At 42.2% G+C, this 22398-nt stretch overlaps 1 protein-coding gene across 2 annotated transcripts in view; it reads right to left on the reverse strand.

Annotated features, from left to right (window-relative positions):
• The window catches only part of LRIG1 (leucine rich repeats and immunoglobulin like domains 1), a 133472-nt gene that overhangs the window by 22843 nt on the left and 88231 nt on the right, over positions 1–22398 (reverse strand). For both annotated transcript variants that reach the window (XM_077451969.1, XM_077451968.1), the window contains exons 4-10: positions 19798–19935; positions 17397–17540; positions 14852–14995; positions 12836–12979; positions 9066–9209; positions 3067–3147; positions 671–742 (exon numbers count right to left, since the gene is read on the reverse strand). In XM_077451969.1, the coding sequence (XP_077308095.1) occupies positions 671–742; positions 3067–3147; positions 9066–9209; positions 12836–12979; positions 14852–14995; positions 17397–17540; positions 19798–19935 (867 nt within the window). The remainder of the gene's footprint in view (positions 1–670; positions 743–3066; positions 3148–9065; positions 9210–12835; positions 12980–14851; positions 14996–17396; positions 17541–19797; positions 19936–22398) is intronic.

Here is a 22398-nt window from a genome sequence, read left to right on the forward strand (position 1 = left end):
GGGTTCTAAGTAATTTTCTAGCAAAAAGAAAAAAAATATTTTAACTTGTAAACAACAAGTTTGAAAAATAGGCCTGGTCCTTAAGTGGTTAATCTCCCATGAGCCAACGGGGATTTTGCTCGATGTCCATCACACGTCAATCATGATGATGCAAGGCTCGAGAAGGCACATAGAGCCCACATCGCCCACCCTATCCAAAAAAATCCTAAATTATTATAAGTATCTTGCTTAGCATATCAGCTTATTTGCATAACTTTAAAATGATTTAAAGTTGTCAACAGAGGATATCTGGAGATCAGCGAACCGGAAAATAAAGAAACAAACTTTGTTCACACCAGAGTCCTCCCATACGAATTCTGCGAGCGTCTACAGACAAGGACTCCTTGGGAGAAGCAGTAAAAGCGGAGAGAATTTGTCAGCCGGCCTCTGTTCTCATAGCCGACACGAAATAAAAATGCACCCAAATCTGCCATATGTTCTGCAACTCCTTTTCCTGGCACAACGAGAGGCCAAAGTTGAAGCTGACTTATAATGAGAAGGAAGCAGCTGGGCTGCTCAAATGGACGGCCTTCTCATCTTACAAAGACGCTATTAAATTGCTTGCAGACCTCTCAAGCAGCTACTTTTGGCAGCCCGCTATAAAACCGGCAAAGCATGATGGGATACTCACAGGTGCTCCAGAGCCCCCAAGCCTGAGAACGCGTTTCTGGCCACCGACTTGATCTTGTTTCCAAACAGAGAACTGCAGTTTCCAAACATCAAGGGTCAGACAAACAAAAGGGGGTAAAGAGGAAGGGAAAAAAAAAAAGCGGCATTAGTTGGTGTGAGACAGATTGAGTGTCCGGTTTACAACATTTTAAACGTGAAGTACACAGATTAGGTCTTTTCTCCCTTTCTCTGGCTGAAATGAGATCTCTTTATCTTTAAGGCAATTGAATAGCGATGACAAGACCGAATCGCCCATAATCTCTCCTGAGAAGAAAGCAGCCATTGAATGGCCTTGTTCTACGACAACCTTGTTACTAGTTTACTATTTATTAATTTCCTGCACCTGATGCTGCATCCTCTGGGAAATCACATTATTTAAAGCTAAAGTTTTATTTGCTTATATATATAGGATAGGATCTCTGTGCTCCTCTATGCAATGCAGGCAGATCATAGCTGCTGGGAAGGGCCAGGGAAGGACCAGCAGGGTGATGTACATAGCTTCCTGAAAACATCACAGCCCCCTGCTTCAGTACTACTGTAGGCCCTGATACAGGCTGTTGGGAGGAGCTCTGAAAATATTTAAAATTCTTTGATGGGTGGATATCAATCAGGAGGATTGGAAAATCCAAAGCAGACTGCATTTTACATGCAGACCACCCTAGGTAATGCCCACATGTAATGCCAAGCCTTTCATTCATTAAATTTAAGAAACCAAAATCCAATGAATGAAATGAGCAGACTAGGGACAGTAATGCTGGGGAGGAAAAGGCTAGAATTAATGGGTGCTCAACCTGCAGCCCTACAGCTTTTGCGGAACTACAAGTTCCATCATGTTTCTGCCTTTGGGAGTCATGCTTGTAAATGTAAACGGTTTGCAATGCCTCGTTAGAATTGTAGTTCCGCAAAACCTGGAGGCCACAGGTTGAGCACCAATGGGTTTAAATGATGCTAGACGTCCTCCTGGCAAAAAAATGAGGCGGGCTATATCTGACTTCTTGCAGCTCCTAATGCACACCATAAAAAAGCTCACAGTGTGCAGTGAAATCTGAATAATTTTAGTCCTGAAGAAGAGCCTGTACAACCGTGCAAGACTGAAGGTAAAGTCTGAGTTCAGCTTTAAAGGTATAACTAAAGCAAAAACATTTTTATTTTGCATAATGGATAAAATCCATATCAGGTTTTTCTTTGCCACTTGTATCCCACTGGAGAGATTTCGCTTTACTTCCTGTTTTATACATGCAACAGAAAGGGATAAGAAATCTATTTAAAGCGAGGGAAATGTCTTTTTGGACAGTTGTCACGGGATCATATTTCCATTTTATGCCTGTCCTGGTGACAACTGAAAATTTGGGATTTTCCCTCACCTTCAGCTCCAATAAAAAGCTGCCATGGGTGCAAATCCTCCACCACTCTATTCAAAAACGAAAGAATTTGACTTTAGATACTCTGCAATAATTAAGCTTTCCAAAATTTTGATAGTAAAAAGGCAGGGCACCCCTACAGATGCTCTGGAAGTATCCATTATGGCCATTTAGAGATGCCATTTTGGACAAGTTTGGTTTGGAGAAACTCGAGAGACTTACACAGAGCCCTGACCTCATAAATTAGTAGCAAGCCAGGTCTTCTCATCCTAACATCGACAACTGGCCACACGGGCCAGTTGGTAGAATTGGCACAAATTCCCAAATAAATCCCCCAAAATCTTGAGCAAAGCCTTCCAAGAAGAGTGGAGGCTGTTATAACCACAACGGGGAGGTCAACTCCATATTAATGTCCATGGTATTGGAATTTGATGTCCAACAAGCTCATATAGGTGTTATGGTCAGGTGTCCACAAACTTGGCCATGCCCAAACTACACCAACCCCATTAGTAGTTCTAAAACTTGAAATATGCCTTGGTGTGTACCAATAGCTCCTGAGTAAACTAAAGAAGCCACACCCATGCACTAATTACTAAAAATTGGTACATGTGACCTGATTTTTGAGAATATGCTGAGTATGTTTTCTTCCTATCTGTGGAGCTCTCTTTGAACATCGTAAAAGGGAAACAAAAAGAAAACTTACTTTATAACATTTTTTAAACATAAACATAAAACCAACTTCATATATAAACCTAAAATAATAATTTAAAAAGAGTGGCTATGTAAATGAGGACCACCAGCTCTGTAGCTCTTTCATCAACTATCTGCCCTAATTATTATTTGTGCAAATAAAACATCATTCCAGCACTGGGAGGATAGAGGTTGTGTGAAAGGACACCCTTATTGGTTCTGAAAGAATAAAAAGTTGAACAGGGAGGAGGGGGGAGACCTGCCACTATGAGGAACATAGAAAGAGCTGAGGAGGTGAAGTACTCACAGCTTGTTCAGGCTCTCCAAGCCTATAAAGGCCCCATTGGTATCTTCTATTGTGCCCGAGATCTCGTTATGGTCCAGTTCCCTGGAGAGGAAACAAAAGACAGCATACAATCACTTTCTCAGGCCTGGCTCATTCATTTTATGTATAAGGAGAAGGTGTGGGTGGAGATGACAAAGAGGAGATTTCTGGGAAGTTCAGGACTGTGTGGATCCGGAATACGTCAGCCTTGTCTACATTTTTCATTAGGGGCTTTCATTCTTTCTTTATTACAGATATTTGTATAGCGCTGACAATTTACACATTGCTTTACATTATATATATATATAGTACATTCGTAGTCCCTGCCCTCAAGGAGCTTACAATCTAAGGTCCCTAAGCCACATTCATGCCATATAAATACTAAGGCCATCCATTTTTTTTTTTTTTTTTTTTAGACAGGATCCAATTAGGGAGAACATGCAAACTCTGTGCAGGTAAAGCCATGGTTCGGATTAAAATTGACAGCCCTAGTGCTGACAGGTGGTAGCGCTAATCACTTACACACTGTGTTGCCCATATATTATTACCATAGGCGTTTTGCATGTGATCAGACAGATAAGAACCCTCCTGTCGATGATGAAGGAAGGTGAATACTTAAAGTTTTTCTTTTTAAATTTCTTTTTAGTACATTGTGCAATTACAACACAGGTACCAACAACAATACTTCAGATGTACATTTTCAAGGGGTTACAATACAATAATTAAGTAAATGTAAAGTGTATCTGAAGTCTAAACCCAAGTACAAACATTTATATACTGCAGCTTACCAGTGCTCCAATGTGGTGGCTGTTTTTGTTTTATTTTTAAAAAATTTTTTGCTCCCATTTGACCAGTTGCCAAGGTCACTCTTTTATAAAAAGAGGGAGTGGCAGTGACCAAAGATCTAAGGGGTCGATTTACTAAAACTGGTGCAACTGTGTATGGTAGCCAGTCAGTTTTTAAACTTCAGCTTGTTCAATTAAGCTTTGACAATAAAACCTATAAGCTGATTGGTTTCTATGCAGAGCTACACCAGATTTTGCACCTTCCAGTTTAAAAAAAATCAAATCCCAAGTGTCCAATATGCTTTAATGGAGGTGTTAGTTCATAACGGTTTTTGCTGAGAAGAGCATCAGATGAGCCACTGTGCCCCATCTGAATTTTATTGATTTTCTTTAACCATGGATTACTGAAAAAAGTCGAGTCCAGCACCTACAACATACTTATTCTTGACTTTAAGACCCCTGACATATTTTTTTTTTTGCTGTCTTTGGAAGACATAATGGGATGTAAGAAATTTCTCCAGTTGTCTTCAGAACCGGAGGAATTTCCTTCTAATTTCTGTTTTGATTATAACCAGAGGCCAAAGACAAGACAAACAGGATGTACTTACCGTATATACTCGAGTATAAGCCGAGATTTTCAGCCTCTTTTTTGAGGCTGAAAGTGCCCCCCTCGGCTTATACTCGAGTCACCGCTGTCTGACTGCCCGAACAGCGTGTCGAGCAGACAGACAGCGGCCATTCTACCTTTCAAAAGCCGCGCCTCCGCCTCCGCCTGTGATAGGCGGAACACTCAATTTCCCAGCAGTCAGTGTTCCGCCTATCACGGACATCGGCTCATCCTCGGATGAGCCGATGTCCGTGATAGGCGGAACACTGACTGCTGGGAAATTGAGTGTTCCGCCTATCACAGGCGGAGGCGGAGGCGCGGCTTTTGAACAGGGGAATGGCCGCCAGGGCGCCGACGAAGAGCGGCGATCCTGGCATGGGACGACACGGAGGCTCGGGACGGGACGACACGGAGGCTCGGGACGGGACGACACGGAGGCTCGGGACGGGACCGGACGGAGGCTCGGGACACAGGTAGGCTGGACACACAAGGCTGCACGGACACACACACACACACACACACACACACGGATGGATGGATGGATGGACACACACACACACACAGGGATGGATGGATGGATGGACACACACACACACACACACACACACACACACAGGGATGGATGGATGGATGGACGCACACACACACAGGGATGGATGGATGGACACACACACAGGGATGGATGGATGGACACACACACAGGGATGGATGGATGGACACACACACAGGGATGGACGGACACACAGGGATGGACGGACACAGAGGGATGGACGGACACACACAGGGATGGACAGGCATATCTCACCCTCGGCTTATACACGAGTCAATAGGTTTCCCAGTTTTTTGGGGGTAAATTGGGGGCCTCGGCTTATACTCGGGTCGGCCTATACTCGAGTATATACGGTACTTCAGTTAAACCTAGCCCAAACCCTAAACCAGCCTTTCTCCACTTCTTCAACACAGAGGAACTCTTGAAATAATTTACCAATCTCAGAGAACACCTGCTAAAAATGACTATATCTTCAACTCATTATACATTAGTGGTATGGTCATTGGGAAGAAGTGCCCCCTTAAAGATAGCTTAAAAATCAATGGTGTCAGTGAGAACTTATCTGAGAGGCAGAAATTGCTCATGGAATCCCTAACAACCTCTGGAGGAACCCCAGGGTTCTATTGCGCCCTAGTTGAGAAACACTGCCCTAAACCCTGGCCTAACACCTAAACCAAACTCAGCTTCAACCTAACGCCTAAACATAAATGTTAACCTAATCCCCAACACTAACCTCATGTGAATTATCACATCAAGAAACAACACATCTGCAGTAATAAAAGCAGCAAATACACAATCACAATGAAAATGTACTGCAATGAGGTGTTGGCGCCCAGTGACTACGTCAAAAACTTGCAAAAGACCCAAATAACTTGTCTTTAGCTGAAATCACCAAGGATATGTACAGCAACAGCGTCACCACCGGTAACTTCCATACTAAAGAAAAAATGCCAATTCTTTCCACATTTACAAAGGGCAGCCTTCAAATATATCACAGCTCCAGAAGTTGCACCCCAAAATGTTCAGTTCAGCATAACCCAGGCCCTTGTAATCCCTTCTCAATGTAGTGATGGAATGCTATGTATTGTCATTTCTATCCTAATTCCAATACGATACACGCAGCTCTCCTCCTAGCAATGATGTACAATTGTTTCTTTTGGGCCCAGTCCACCCTGCCATTGGACACTTGAATCCATATTGTTGACGGGACAATAAGAGGCTACAGCCCCATCATTCACTCTATTCAGGCCTGTCCCTCTCCCATGCCAAGTTCCTATTCTTTCTGGCTGGCTGCATCTGAATAGCAGTAGCCCTGTTAATCATAGGATGGTCGGGTCTTCCAGTGTGACCTCTGTATGAATGGGCCTGTAATTCAGCAGTTTCACACCAAGCGAAGATCCTCAAACAATAGGCTGCAATTAAAGCATGCTCGGGTCCCTTTCACCAGGTGCGTGGGCCTGTGTTCACCCCCACTTATTAAATTAGAGCTCTACCCCACTCTCGCCCCCCGCTGATTGGAGCTCTGCTTGAATCTAAAAGGACCTTGAAACAGAATTTAGGAGTTGGTTTGTGCAATTTTATTTTGCACAAAATTGTACAAAAAGAATTGTACAAAGCCTAAAGAAGAGAGTTAACAAGTCCCAAAAGTTTGTATCTATAATGACTTTGATCATGCTTTTTTGCCGTTTAGGTTTTGCTTCTTTTGGTTGGATCGATTGTGTATATGGAGGTTTTAATACATTTATATATATATATATATATATATTTTTTTTTATTGGTTGAACTAGAAGGATGTGTCTTTTTAACCAGACAAGCCTAAGTGCAACCAAAGTAAAGACCACAAAAATCGGCACATAACTTACAGTCAGCAGGATGTGTCCCTTATGCTGATGCCTCTTCTATTAGGTGAAGTCCTCCTCTGTCCATGCCCACCCCAGCCACCGTAAACTTCTGGAGTAGTAGGGTTTAACAGAATTAAGCAGCTGTGACAGGCTCTCATCAAAATGCCCGACTATGCCTGCCCTTGTTACCCAACGGCTCCATTCATAGAAGCCATATTATAGCTTCTATGTATAAAACAGGATACACAAACAGAGGAGGAGGTTTTATCAATCACCCGCCCATCCTCCATTCATTGATCATGTTTTCGGTAAGAGTTATAACCCCTATTAGTTTTTTGTTTTTTCTCATGTGTGTCCCCATTGAGAAGATTTCTCTTCACTTCCTGTCCCATAGCCAAAACAGGAAGCAAAAAGATATTCATCCAAAGTGAGGAAATCCCTGGTTGTCATCCAAACTAGTGTCCTTATTGGAAGATTTTCACTCTATTCTTGTTGTCGTAAAAATTTTTTTTCGACTTTCATTAACAATGATGATGGGAAACAGTACAAATAGAGGGTCAATCTCCTCTACAGGGACACAAATCGCAATAAATAATGCAGACAGTTGTTCTAATCCCTCTTCACTCACCAAAAAAAAGAAAAGAAAAAGGATTTGCTTTTAGTAATACTTTATCTAATTTTTGTATAGAATGGGTATTTGAGTACATAATAAAAACCAAAATAAATATACCCCTTTTGCTTAAGTAGCCAATCCTCCTCCTCTGTAAATAATCACAGTCAGCCGTGGCAAAGACACAAAAATAGCCCAGTTATCAGGTTCAGTAAATCCGGTGATTAGAAGCCCACCCAGACTCAGGGATACAACATTTCTACAGTAGGAATCTAAACGGCTCTGCCATTGGAAACTATTTTAAGTCGGAGTTCTTCTTTAACACTTTTCAGGAATGCAGAGAGATCCTGGATGAAATACAGGCAACAACAGCTGGCATTAAGAGACCAGTTCTGCCGTGCCAAATTCTAAGGTTTGAGAAATCCCAAGAGAGATCAGGACTCTGTCGGTGTGAAAATCCGAATAGGAGCAGGAAACCCAGGAATTGTTCTCAACACTTCATTAAGAAACCAGAAAGAATTGAAGAATTTTAGATTCCAGGGAAAGTATCGGCTTTGGTCAGCTGTACCTAGAGTGTAACTATTACACATTGTTATATGTGTGTAATGGAGTGGAGGAGCGACAAGTGCCTGTTTCTCAGCCAGATTCCAACTGTCATTTTTCCAGTGTAATGGTGGCCAGGCAAGCTTTGATAAATGATCAATTTATTTACCGATTAATCTCTCCCCAATAGGAACAATCGATGTATAATCGACAACTCATCTGATCGATAGGCCACAGGGAAGTGGATTTTGATCAATAGTTAAGCTACAAATGTAATTTATAACTTTAAATTATTGATCACATCTCTGTTTCCACCATGTAATCTCATACTCTGACCGATTGAAAATACAAACAACTGATCAATAAACTTCCACCCTGGCTATTTGACTTTGGTTTTGAGTGGATCCGTTCAAACAATCAGAAAGGGAAGTTATGGTTATTCGATTGTTTGTAGATTCATCATTTGGACTGAACCAAACCTTGACCAGATAATAATATCTAAGGCAGCCCTTAGATGAGTTTAAATAGGTGGGGAAATCTTCCTGCTGCGCCTTTCTATTCTAACAGCGGGGAGACGTCCCCACCATCGGTTGTACAGAAGTTGATTGGGAGATCGAAATCAGAGCAGCAACCCTGCCCGTATATGGACTGAAATTTGCCCGGTCCCTGCTGAACCTTCCAAATGTATAGCTTGGCTTGAGTATGTATGGTCATCACAGCATTGACTACATGTGCTGAAATCTGATTGGTGATTCCAGGCAACACTAAAGGGAAAACTTCATTTTAACCCTACTTTCCAAAATCACTTTTATTATAATTCTGATGATTTGCAAAGGCCCTCCTTCCTTTTTCTGTATCTTGATGCAAAAGCCCACAGTGCATTCCTTCACTAACTGTCAAGAGTGCACAGACTTAGTGACAGTTAATAGACAAGCCATGCTATGGCGGAAATGGAAATGGTGTTCTTATGATTTCTACATTTTTATTAGTATTTAACATGACAAGTGCAGAGGCTGAAAACATAAGTGTACTCAATTATACTTACAATATCCGCAGTTTCTGCAACCCTTTAAACGCTCCTTCAGCTATGAGATTGATGGCGTTATGGCTGAGACGCAGGGCAGTCAGAGAACTCAGATCGGCCAGGCTTCCTTCATCCAATCGGGTGAGGTTATTGTGAGACAGGACTCTGCAGAGACAGAGAACAAATAATAGGTTAACTCAATGGTCAGAAGGCTGAATGGACAATCAGTAGATGGAGATCAAGTACTTAACCTGCTGCTTCCGGCGCAACACACGGCGCAACACACGGCGCAACACGGTTTAGTGCCCATACATCACACATATGAATCGCCAATATTTTTGAGCTGAAAGAGCACTTACTGCACACTCACAGCACAGAGACCGAGCTGTCAAAGACAGCTCTCAGGTCTTACTAATAATCAACAGCCAATAAGACCGGCTCCTGATCATGTAATCACCGTGACAGCAAATCACAGTAGTCACATGATCGCTGGCCACCTCCCCCCTGGGCATTCAAAACGTTTTAAAGGAACGCCAGGGTGGGCAGGATAGAGTTAAAGTGTAAACCCCAACAATGATCTTCTTCTATTAGGTTTCTTTTGGTCTGTTAAATATACAGTTGAAGGTGTTTTGTTATGTCTGTTTGGCAAATGCAATAATTACCTGCAAAAATTCAGAGCTGTTGTGTTTGCGCTTTCTGTGTTATCTCAAATAAAGTAATTAGCCCTCCCAGGTTGTATCGTGGGACTACAGAATGATTAAGATCTATAGTGAGTGGGTTTGAGCAGTTTAGAAAAAGACAACTGGGCAGGGCTGACACCACTCAGTTTTTTTTTTGGACTTGCTGGTTATTTTATAGGGATAAAATATGGGAAATGTGCATGTGTATTATGGTTTGTGCCCTTGTGTACACTTTACAAACCTTTAGCAAAAAATTATATATATACACACATATACATATATATACACACACACACACACACACACACACACACACACACTTACATGATATTACCAAAAATATTGAGACGCCTGTCTTTACACGCACATGAACTTTAATGGCATTTCAGTCTTAGTCTGTAGGATTCAATATTGGGTTGGCCCACCATTTGCAGCTATAACAGCTTCAACTCTTCTGGGAAGGCTGTCCACAAAGTTTAGGAGTGTGTCTATGGGAATGTTTGACCATTTTGAAGTGCATTTGTGAGGTCAGGCACGGATGTTGGATGAGAAGACCTGGAGAGTTTGGGGTGGAGAACCTTGACTGTCCTGCACAAAAGTCCTAAACTCAACCTGATAGAACACCTTTGGGATGAATTAGAGCAAAGACTGCGAGTCAGGCCTTTTCATCCAACATCAGTGCCTGACCTCACAAATGCACTTCTGGGAGAATAGTCTAACATTCCCATAGATACACTCCTAAACCTTGTTCGATGTCATTAATGTTCATGCAGGTGTCCCAATACTTTTGGCAATATAGTGTATGTATATTATATATATATATATATATATATATATTACATACATAACACACATTTTATATATATATATAAAATCTATATATACACACACACACACATACATACATTGAGCTAAGATTAATGATGTGACACTTTTGCAAAACGCTAACTCGCAAGCTGGCGCGCAGCCAAAATAACGTCTACACTTTTGCTATTAAAGAACTCACCCCAGAGATAAACGTATTTCTGAGAAAGTAACCCAAGATTCCATAAAAACAAGAAAAAGTTCACTTTGATACAACGCAGGCAGAACATCTGCCACCAGTAGAAACAGACGATCGTTTTTCTGCTTTTATTTCCCATCATTTTAACGCGGCGGCAAAAACTACGCAGAGCTCCTTGCCATTAAGAGCTGTAATTGATGGTATAGATTGGGGCGCGTCGTTGTAAACCATGTTGAGCATGGTGTGAGTTTTCCCGAGTCAATAAATTATTTTGTGCGGGGAGCCGTTTGCTAAAGTTACACCCTTCACATCCATGCAAGCGGAGGATAAATATTATTATTTTGTGGTTTACCTAAACGACCTTCTGACCGAGTAACGTTAACAGAGCAGGGAAGTATTAACGGGAAACGATCATTAAAAACACAATACTGCTGTATAAGACTGGATTAAGAGAAATATTTTATGTGCATTGGTACTCAAGGTGGGGGGGGGGGGGATTAGTGCCGGGCCCCCCATGTAACCAGACCCTTTAAAAGCATCGCAATATATTTCAGTCTTTCTTCAGGTCTAGCTTCTAAAAGGAATTTATATTGTTTTTAGGATTTTTTTTAGTTAAAATAAATATGAATGTGGCAGGTTAATGTGATAAACGTGTTAATTATTATTATTATTATAATACAGGATTTCTATAGCGCTGGGTGTTGTCACCCTAACACAGGAAGTATTTAAAGGAATATTCCACTTTTGAAAAAAAAAAAAAATAGATGAATGTAAAAATATTGCAAAATTGTATAATATATTATATATATATATATATATATATATATATATATATATATATATATATATATATATATATATATATATATATACACACACACACACACATTATATTATATATACATACATACATTTTATATATATATATATATATATATATATATATATATATATATATATATATATATATATATACATACACACACACACACACACACACACACACACACACACACACACACACACACATATACACACACTTTTTATTTTTTTCATTGTAGCCTGCAAAGCTTACAACTGTGATATGTGCATCATGGAAGCTATGCTCCGGCTTGTGAAGACACTTAATCCAGCCCAGGGGCGGACTGACCATTGGGCCACTTGGGCACTGCCCGAGGGCCCCAAGCCACAAGGGGGCCCCATCAGGGTTGCCAGCCTCAGTAAAACCAGGGACAGTATGTAAAAATCTGTGGGTTTTTTTTTTCATCTGTCTCTGAAATGTCCCTTACCGACATCCTTTTGGTCTAAAAATCCTGAGATTATAGCTGCCCCACCTCTCCAGTACCTTCTCAGCCAATAGAAACATGTCTGTGTATACTGTGTGTACATGTATGTGTATACTGTGTGGCCTCATAATCTCGGATTGCCTGGGGGCCCCATAATCTCCTATTGCCCGGGGGCCCCATGAGTTGTCAGTCCGCCCCTTCTCCAGCCCCATACCTTGGTACAGACATTTGGTTATGGAGCAGGAGGAAGCGAGCAACAGACTACAAGTGTGGTGACATCACTGTGCATGTGTTCCACACGTTCTCCACTAGGGAGGCGCTTGCACATCCTCTGAACTCCAAGTTCAAGTTTATTCTTTTCTTTTTTTTTTTTAAGCTGTAGACCAGATCATAACAAAGAGGTGTACTGGGGGCAATAATGGCCTGGTCCACAACTCATTGCAGAAAAAAAAGCCATGGAGTTTGTCTAAAAATGAGTTCAGAGGATGCCTCATTTCTAGTGGAGAACTACTGCACTCCCCTTCCCAAGCATGACAATGATGGGCATTGCTCTATTTCAGCCAAGCTACTGTTTTCCCATGTCTAAGTTCTCCATATATTTCTGTAGAAGGCACAGAAATGCCTCACCTCCCTATATAACATTATGAAGAATCTACATTCTTCATAGCAATATATAGGGAAAGTGTCAGTGACAATGGCAGCTGACCTGGGTCCACAGATGGTACTAAAGATCTGAGGTAGGGCATTGGGCCAGGACTACTCTTCCAAATATGGATTTTGCAGCTTTGCCAGAGCTCCCCTTTAAACGCAGGTAGTACTTACAGCTCTTGAAGTTTTTGGCAGAAGCTCCATCCACCTGAGCTGATCTTTGAAATGGAGTTGTTGCTGAGGTAAAGCTGCTGCAGGGACCGCAGTCCGTACAGAGAGCCGCTGTTTACTTCTGTCAAGCTGTTATATTCCAGATGTCTGCAGAGACAGGCAGCAGGAGGGAGAAAGAAAGACGGATCTATAGGTTAAAATGTGGCCTTCAGCTGCAGTATATACATCCATCATACAAATATTCGCTGCAGATAAAAACAACAGTGTCACTGTTTACCTAACATTTACTCAGCTGGGGAAGTTCAGCGAAAGGAATAGAGACCCGTACCTTGACCTGTACGATATGCGCAGCAGAGCAAAGCTTACCCAAAATGCATCAACGTGACAAAACCAGAGACAAGAAGTTTAAAACAGAGTTATAGCAAAATTAGCACCCCCACCCCACCAACTTATATTAATAAAAAACATTCTGTAGGGCTGTGGTGCCTCCCTCCTTCCAGGCCTCAAGCTAGCTGCAGATTCCCTAACCTCCCATAGTACCTCCTAGCTCTAAAAGTGCCACCCCCCCTCCACCTCTCAAGCTCTCAAAGTGCCCCCGGACCCCTTAATGCTCTCAGATACACAAAGTGCCAGCCAACCTCCTACAGTGCAGTGGGCCCTAGCCCCCACAGTGCTCTCTAACTTGTTGCAGAGCTTCCAGTACCCCCAACAGTGTCCCCCAGTTTCCCATATTGCCCCTGCAAATCGCAGCTTCCAGGACAGTCCCTCACCCCCCCTACTGGGACCCCATTCTCCACAGTTGCCCTCAGCTCTCTCCAGAAATCTCATCCCCTACAGTGCCAGCAAGTCTGCAGCAGAGTCCCCCAACCCCCCTCTAGAACCTTCATCCCCCACAGTAACACACAGATCCATCCAGAGCTTTCCAGAAGCATCCCAGGTGGAAGCGGGTCGGCTCCTAACCACTGTGGAGGGAACCCATGGCCAATACAACAGCAAAACAGCAGGTGAGGGAAGCCTCCATCAGGGTATGCCCAGAAAGACCTTGAGAAATTAAGACTCAACGCTCCTCCCTGCCCCCCCTTCACCTACTTTAAAAGATGGTTCCTCTAGGCAACATGCCTTCTCCGGATGGAAAAAACATAAATGACTGACCATGTACCTGAGGGACAGTCTTTTAAAAAACTGGAGGCAATGTGTTTCAGGGCATGGAAGGTTTTGGAAGAATTGACTGGGCCTTGGTCTCAATAAGGACCACGAGAACCTCTGCTGTATTGCCCGTTCTGCCAAAAACACTGCCCCGAGTTCTCTCTCTCAGTCGCATGATTTGATTCTTAGGCATTGGTCCAAAAGTCTCAGCTCAGAGGAAATGTAAGAGTTTATGAGTGTCAGTAGCTGGTGGCCAAGCCCAAACATCGGTCCCCAAAAGTCTCTTCAGCCAAGATCATGTTAACAGTGCCTAGGCATGTGGTCACATGATCATCAATAGATCCCAGAGCAGAATGTACTGATCTATTACAATAGCTGTTACTATTGTGTGTCAAGGTGCATTTTAATAATGGTTTTCAGAATTGTACAAAGCCTGAAGAAAGGATCTAAGATCCTGAAAGCTTTCATCTTGAATAACCTAAGTCAGCCAAAAAAGGTATCACTTAAACAAATCTTCTGTGGTGATCAATCACTAACATGGAACAAGACTACTACTACTGAACTGATTTTTTTTTTCACCAGGTATTATCTTATAGTGACCCTGTTGCAAACTTTAAATCAGGGGTCTCAAACTGACGGCCCTCCAGCTGTTGTGAAACTACAAGTCCCATGAGGCATTGCAAGGCTGATAGTTACAAGCAGGACTCCCACAGGCAGAGGCATGATGGGACTTGTAGTTTCACAACAGCTGGAGGCCCGTCAGTTTGAGACCCCTGCTTTAAATACTGCAGGTAAAAGCATAGAAAAAAATTGAATAAATTCAGTGCGTATTTGCAGTGTCGGTTATATAGATAGTCAGCTGTCAATACTTACAAGACTTGCATCCTTGCCAGGCCCCAAAAAGCCCCATCCGTCAGTTTACTTATGTTGTTCCTCTGCAGCTTTAAAACCTCCAAGTTGTCCAACCCCTGGAACGTGAGTCCCTCAATTAGGCGAATCCGATTTCGATTCAGCTCCCTACAAAACAGAGAGATGTCATGGAACGCTGTTACAATGTAACCTGCTCACTGCTAGTTGGCCCACGCTGTGCCAGAGACACAAGAGGCCACAGAGTGTGGTATAAAGGATAGCAGATCGTATCGCACAACTCTGTAATCTTTCCCCCCAATCTACATCTCCACTGGGAAATAAAGACCTGCTAAGACGAGAGACCTTTCAGAGGAGCACAGGAGAGATCTAAAGGCCTGTATTGTTCCCTGGTCTGGTCTGTTTAAACTCAGAAAAATGATCCTTACTAGAAAAAGAACTCCTGCTGCACTGCGCTCAAACTATAATTTTCCAGTTGCTTATCGCTGTTAATTAGAGACCATCTCTATTTGGCGCTTACTTTAAAGTGAACCTTCACCCATGAAAAGTACCTCTCTCCTCTGACTCCTCCTCCCTCGTAAGAATTTTTTTTACACAACAAATACCTTTTTAAAATAGTTTTTACTTTCGCCATCCTCACCTAGGCAAAGATGACTTATACTGTGCGATATATCACACATGTTCAGACAGGTGGTGGGTCTATAGGATTTGGAATAGAGCATCTGTCTTTCAGCACATGTGCATTAAGCGTCGTCCAGGCACACTGGAAGTCTATTAGCTCCATAGTTACATAGTTACATAGTTAGTAAGGTTGAATAAAGACTCCAGTCCATCCAGTTCAACCTGAGTGAGTGTCTACAATTGTCCCTTATCCCTGTACATTGCACACTCGCATCAGTCCCTACCCTCAAGGAGCCCACAATCCAAGGTCCCCATTCATATACTAGGGCCAATTTTGGACAGAAGCCAATTAATCTACCTGCATGTCTTTGGAGTGTGGGAGGAAACTGGAGTACCTGGAGGAAACCCACGCAGGCACAGGGAGAACATGCAAACTCCAGGCAGTTAGTGTCGTGGTTGGGATTTCGAACCAGCAACCCCATTTACTGCTAGGTGAGAGTGCTAACCACTACACCACTGTGTCGCCCATAGACCCGCTGTGCATCTATGCATTTGTGGGGGATTTCTCTTGATTTCTCACATGCACAGACATCCCATAGGTCTCAATCAGCACCACTAGACCTATGGGATCTCTAAACAAGCGCAATATCGATCCAAGATGGTGGTGCAGGAGCAGAGCCCCAAGGAAGAACTTTGAGCTGCAATGGGACAGCACTGGACTCCATGGACTAGTAAGTATTTATTTCTTCAATTACATACAGGGACAATTACTAAGGAATAAGAACAAAATTTAAGCTAGGAATAATAGAGTTCCTCTTTAAGTGCCATACCAATAGGCCAAGTACTGCTTCCCCAGAGCCTAGCCAAAAAAAAAATACCTTTGGGCGCCATCTTCCCTGTCCTACTAGGATCCGGGAAGCGCCATATGTTGAGCGTACCCCGCCCCGCCCAAAAGATAAGAATGAGAAGCTCAGCTGCTGTGGAAGGGAGAGTACACTGCACATGAGTACTTGTTCATGTAAAGATGGGGATACACCCAATGCACAGAACATCCCAGATTCTAGGCAGGATGAGGATGCTAGAGGCAAATTACTCACCAAGGTAGTTTTCAGCCAGACTATGAAGAAGCAATCCTTGGATCATATGTATAGTATTTAAAGTACGCTCCAAATTTCTAAGCTGCACAATGTTTTTTTGTTTTGTTTTTTCCTACCAGGTCCCCTTGCCGGCATAGTACATTTTATTACAACGGTGAACTCTTTATGTGTATATATGCATGGTAATTTTACTGCAACCTAGTTCATCACGCTGGGGATCAATGTGCTAAAACAGGCAGACATTTGTATATTGGTGCCAGACATTATAAACAGGAAGTGGCACCATAGACTATGTAGACGATGAACTGTGAATGGTCTACTTACATGTGCATGGTGTGGTATTTGGAAATAGAGCATAAATGATGCCCCCATGTTTTTTCACTATAGCATTGCAGCCTTTGGCTAGCTACATGCAAAACTTAATTAACAAAACCAAAAAAAAGGGACCGGTTACCTTGTCATTTTTCCCCGTAAGAATGCATGTGTGGTCTGAAAAATGATCCCACCTTTAGATTTCCACCCAAAAGTCTGATTAAACTACCAACCATCATCTCCAAGGCTATTTAATGCTTACAGGTCCCTGAACGCCTAAAAGTCTAACTAGTTCTAACTTTATAGGGTAAAGCAGACCTCTAATCTATACACAGACCATTTATCTGAGGGATCTAATATAGGTTTTATTAGGTGTTGTTTTTGCATTAATGAAGCCAGGACATTGGTGGAACTGGCAAAGCAGGCTTTCTACTCCCTGGAGGTGCTGTATCTGCTGGGGGGGGGGGTTCGGGGAGAGACTCACATTTCTCTTTAATTAAGCTCCCCGCTCTCGTACTTACAGTTGGGTTAGTGAGAAGAGCTTGAACGCTTTGACAGGAAGATGGGATATTCTGTTTTTGCTCAGACGGAGGGTAAGCAGAGACCGTGACAGGTTGTCAAATGATCCAGCCTCCAGACTGCTTAGCTTGTTGCTCCCCAGGTTGCTGTACAAAAGACAACCAAGCAAAAGAAAAAGTTAAATGTCAACTACTTCATATCAGGACGGGTTACATATTTTAGGAGTGTGATTTTTTTGCAGAAAAATGTTGCTTTAAATTAAAATTAAAATGCAACTTGCATAACTAAAATCATGGTGAACCCTTAAAGCAGACCTTTACCCTCCAAACAGAGAAATGCATGGTGCGTACAGTACAGCATGTCTACCCAATGTTGTCATCTAAAAGTCATTTGTAAAATCAAACCATTTTGGTAAACTTGCATTTCCTTATCTAGATCCTGTGATGTAGTCCCAAGTCTTACTGTGCCCCCTGAGAAGGCTACATCACCAGTACTTTCCAGTGAACTCTTGCCTGATCTTGTGCATGCACAGTATGCGATAACAATATTGAGCAACAACTGCATTCATGTGCAGTATATACACCATATAAGATCTGGTGCACGCAGTGTACATGATCTGGGGCGGCTTGTTTTTATTTGTTAAAGTGTAATAAAGAAATAGCAATGATTGTTTCACAGTGCCAACATCCAAATATCAGAATATAGAGAAAAAGAGGGTTCCCCTTGGGGTAGGACTTTAACGGCACTTAAACAGAGTCACAAAATAGTATAATAGAAAAAGATCAAAATGTTTTAAAAATACATGCTTAAAAACATAAATCATGGAGTGTACATATCAGCCATAACTGATACTGCAAGTAGTGGAAGTAGATGATAGTAAAATTGATCCTTCACCCAACACGTTTCAGAGTTTACAAGAGATACTCCTTCCTCAGGGGTAACTAGCATATACAGAGACTAATTGCAGCAATCAGACGCTTGCGGCACACTCCATATAATTAAAAACAGCATCAAATGTAATATTTTGGCCACCGGAGATCGCCATTATCCTGGGCATATGCACAGGCTCAGAAACAGATATCCTTCATCCAATTAGTATACAAGCAGACACTTGAGTATAGACATATTCAGCATGTGTCTCCTGTGAACAGGTTGCATTTATTTGTTAAAGTGTTACACAACCCACAGCAGTAAAAATCAGCCTGTATATGCAGTAAAGCATGCTTGTTTTACTCACTGTGGAACCTAAGGGGTTAATCCTGTGCATTGTATAAAAAGACTATTTGATCCTGGCTTCTCTGATCCTCCCCTCCTTCCACTGTCTCCTGATAATTATCTGTTAACACAATCTATGGAGGCACTCTGCACATGCTCAGTTTGGTTTGTATTGCTAGAGAGGTTTTTTTTTCCTTAGGAGAGTGCATGTGATCAGCACAGGGCCAATCAGCACTGTTCAGACAGAGGGTTAGGGGTGTTGTAGTCTCATAGGGCAGTCAGAAAACTTCTCCTACCAGCTTTAACCAGTGCTTGGCTGGACACTGATAGAAGTCACAAGACTGCTCTAACTGCTGATTAGAAAAGGTATTCAGCAGTTTATATTTACTAAAATAATTGCATTTCCATGTTCTGTGTACTGTGGGAGGCCAGATATAGTGAATGCAGGGTCCTGGGTTTAGTAACCCTTTAAGAAGGTGCCCTATTCCGATATGGAGCATCAGGAGCAACATTATTAGTGGGCTGTCACAGAACAAGGAAGAAGCCAGCCACCGATGACGTCTTCTTAAGAAAATGGATGAGCGGGGTACAAGGAGGTGGTAGAGCAGTGCTTTAGCATGATGCCACACAGTAATGGAGGAAGCAAGCGGTTATCTTTAAACATTTTTATATATTTTTCAGTGCAATAATGGTGTTATTCTCAAATAAAGGAGGATGGGGGTCTGCTGCCTCTGTATAGTAGGGCTGGAACGTGAGAGGAAGAAGCAGTACAAGGAGCCAAATCAGGTGATGTGCTTAAAAGAAGCATGCCAATAAGAGGAGAGATCAGAGTGAAATAAAGATGGACCCAGCACTGTGCTGCTTCTCCTTTTGCTGTCCAGTCTCAGGCTGGGGCAGGTTCAGGATAACTGGGCTTAAGAGAAGTGGGTTAAATAATGCTGGATATCAGTCTGAGGACATCTAAAAAAAAAATTACTGTTGAGAAGAATTCGGAATAGAAGCTGAAAAATGTGTCTTTGTCTCTTATTGGGCTATTCATTTTATTCTAGTTTTCGTTTTTGGCCAACGTTCTGGTTTAAGGCCGTTTCAAATAAAACATTTTAGCCAAGCCAACTACTTAGAGAGGACATCAGCACCCTGTTGAATTGAAACACTGGTCACATTTCTGGACCAGATCAAGTTACTTACATGTCTTTAATTCGAAGCTGTAAAGGAAAAGAACCTCTACGAATTTCGGTGATTTCGTTTGAGCTCAAATCTAAGCTCTCCAGCGCCGTGTACGGTATGAGCTCCGTGGCTTCGATGCTGCGAATCTTATTGTGGTGCCTGCAAATGGAAAAAAAAAAGGACTTTATTAGGAGGTTTTCAGCACAATGTTTCAACCCAGGAATTCTATTTGAAAGATAACGCTTCATAAAATACCATAAAACCCAAAAGCATGGGAGACCAACCTCTTTATCCCACATTGCTCTTACCCCTCCAGGAGGACGGCAAAAATCTTTATACAGACATCATCCAGGGTCAACATTTAATCCTGGACTAAGATGCGGGTTTTGAGATAACGCAACCACCTAAACTCTGGTGCCTGTGCAGTTCCTAGCAGTGTTTATAAATGTCTGATACAGATGAGTTCATGTTGCACCCTCTCCTCACTAGTGACTTGCTACAAAGTTACAATGCAAGGCCTGATCATTGAAGTTGTGGCAAAAAAGCAATACTAAGGCAATACTTCCTCCTGCCTGCAACAGATTGATGGCATTGTCTCAGTCTAGTCAAAGTCACTGACTGGAGCTCAGGGACAGTTTAATGATAAAAGGTAAGCTTTCTGAAAAAAAAAAAAATAATAATAATATACTGTTGCTGTATATCATGGTCGGTCAAGAATTTATTCATACAGACTTTTGAAGATACCGAAAGCTCCACCTTAACATTTGACAGTGCCGCTGAATGTTTTTTTTGGTAGAGCTGGTAGTCTAGTGAACGGCAATGCTATTACAACTTACAATGGAAGAAGCCGTGTCCTCCTACAAGCAAAACAGAACCAGCAATTAGGTCATTCGCTTGGCTACCTCAACTTGGAAGGAAGGTAAGAGAAATGTTACATTTAAGTTTAGCTACTTACATGGTTCATCCCAACTTCTTTTTAACCAGATGGGCATTGATTCTAAATAAAACACAAAGCCCAAAGCATATTTCTCCATTCTCCAACCTGCTGCCGATCCCAGCAATATTTCATGCTTCACAAACTCATAGACAATATGCATTTGGCAGGACTATGCCACCAGGGAGAACGGGAAAGTCTACTCAGTTGAAGGTCAGCTGACATTCTGGACTTTGTTCATCCAGAAGGCCACAGACCTATTAATATCGGCAACAAAAAAAGAAAGTGTCTTCTTCATAAAGCTGCTGAGTCAGAACTTCCCGAGGGAAGCTGGACGGATTCTCAGGCCGCTGCAGATGTTGTGTTTGTTCAGGTGGGAATTTGATCCAAAAACAAGGACAGGCCTCTGGCTGCATTTGTGAGCCCAGGAGGCCAGAGGCAGCAGCATGGAAAGATCTGGTACTAAAGCAAAGCTTTGACCATAGATGGAAGCACATTCACTCCTTTCAAGTAGAATTAATAAATAAGAAGGTTGAGGTTTTTTTTCCATTTATGACCAAATATTTTTTTCTCAGGGCTGGAATTATCCAGATCTTGCATGAGAATAAAAAAAAAACAAAAAAACAGAAGACTTTAAAGAGAATCTATCTGGGGCTACCATTGCCTGACTCCCAGACATCCTACTGGTTCAAGGTAAGGACATGATTTTGTGATGCTTTGAGGCCAACTCTTCCGTGGAACCAACCAGTGATGGATGAGAGCCTTGGCAGATGTTTTTATAGATTTCCTTTAGAGCCCAACTCCATGAGCCCCTGTACACACAGTATATTCTTGGTGTCATTTAACTCAGAATATTGAGGACATAGACTGGCAGAAATTGATAACTATGGGGTGAGGGTGGGATGTGGTACCAGAGAGGAGGTAAGGTTTTCAAGTCTGTGCTTAATTTTTTCCTTCTGAGAAAAAAAAATTGCCCGGAGCTGGACTTTAAACTAGTAAGCCATTTGCCACAGAAAACTAAGCCTGCTGTTGTAGAGAAGGCACCCTCTGGCCACTGCACCCCACGGCAATACACCCTGGGAGATCCTATGCAAATGTAAAGCTTGTTATGTACTCTCAGAGGATGGAAGGCACTGTGTGAGGTCAATCAGTTGACAGGGCAGCACCTGTCAGACATCAAAGTGTCCACTGATCTCAACACTGGAACTGAACTGTCAAGACTCTGATAAAGTGAGTAAACAATATGTGGCAAGTATAAATCTGTCACTGCCTAATTACAAAAATGTAAGGCCTTGGATGTGTACTGTGGAGTGCCTAGTACAAATGTTAGTAACACTCGTACACACGATTGGAATTCTGGCCAGAAAAAGACCGATGAGAGCTTTTCATCGGAAAATGCGACCGTGTGTATGCTCCATCGGAATTTAGCTGTTCGAATTTCCGCCAGCCACAAATTGGTAGCATGTTCTCAATTTTCCCGACGGAAAAACTTTCTATCGGTAATTCCGATCGTGTGTATGCAATTCCGACACACCAAAAATCACGCATGCTCAGATTCAACTACGAGACAGAAGCTATTGGCTACTGGCTATTGAACTTCCTTTTTCTAGTCACGTCATACGTGTTGTCTGTCACCGCGTTATAAACTATCGGAATTTGATGTGACCTTGTGTAGGCTAGACAGCTTG

The sequence above is a fragment of the Lithobates pipiens genome, unplaced genomic scaffold, assembly GCF_037356315.1.
Source record: "Lithobates pipiens isolate NorthernLeopardFrog02 unplaced genomic scaffold, aLitPip1_a1.2 Scaffold_23, whole genome shotgun sequence".
Taxonomy (NCBI): Eukaryota; Metazoa; Chordata; class Amphibia; order Anura; family Ranidae; genus Lithobates; species Lithobates pipiens.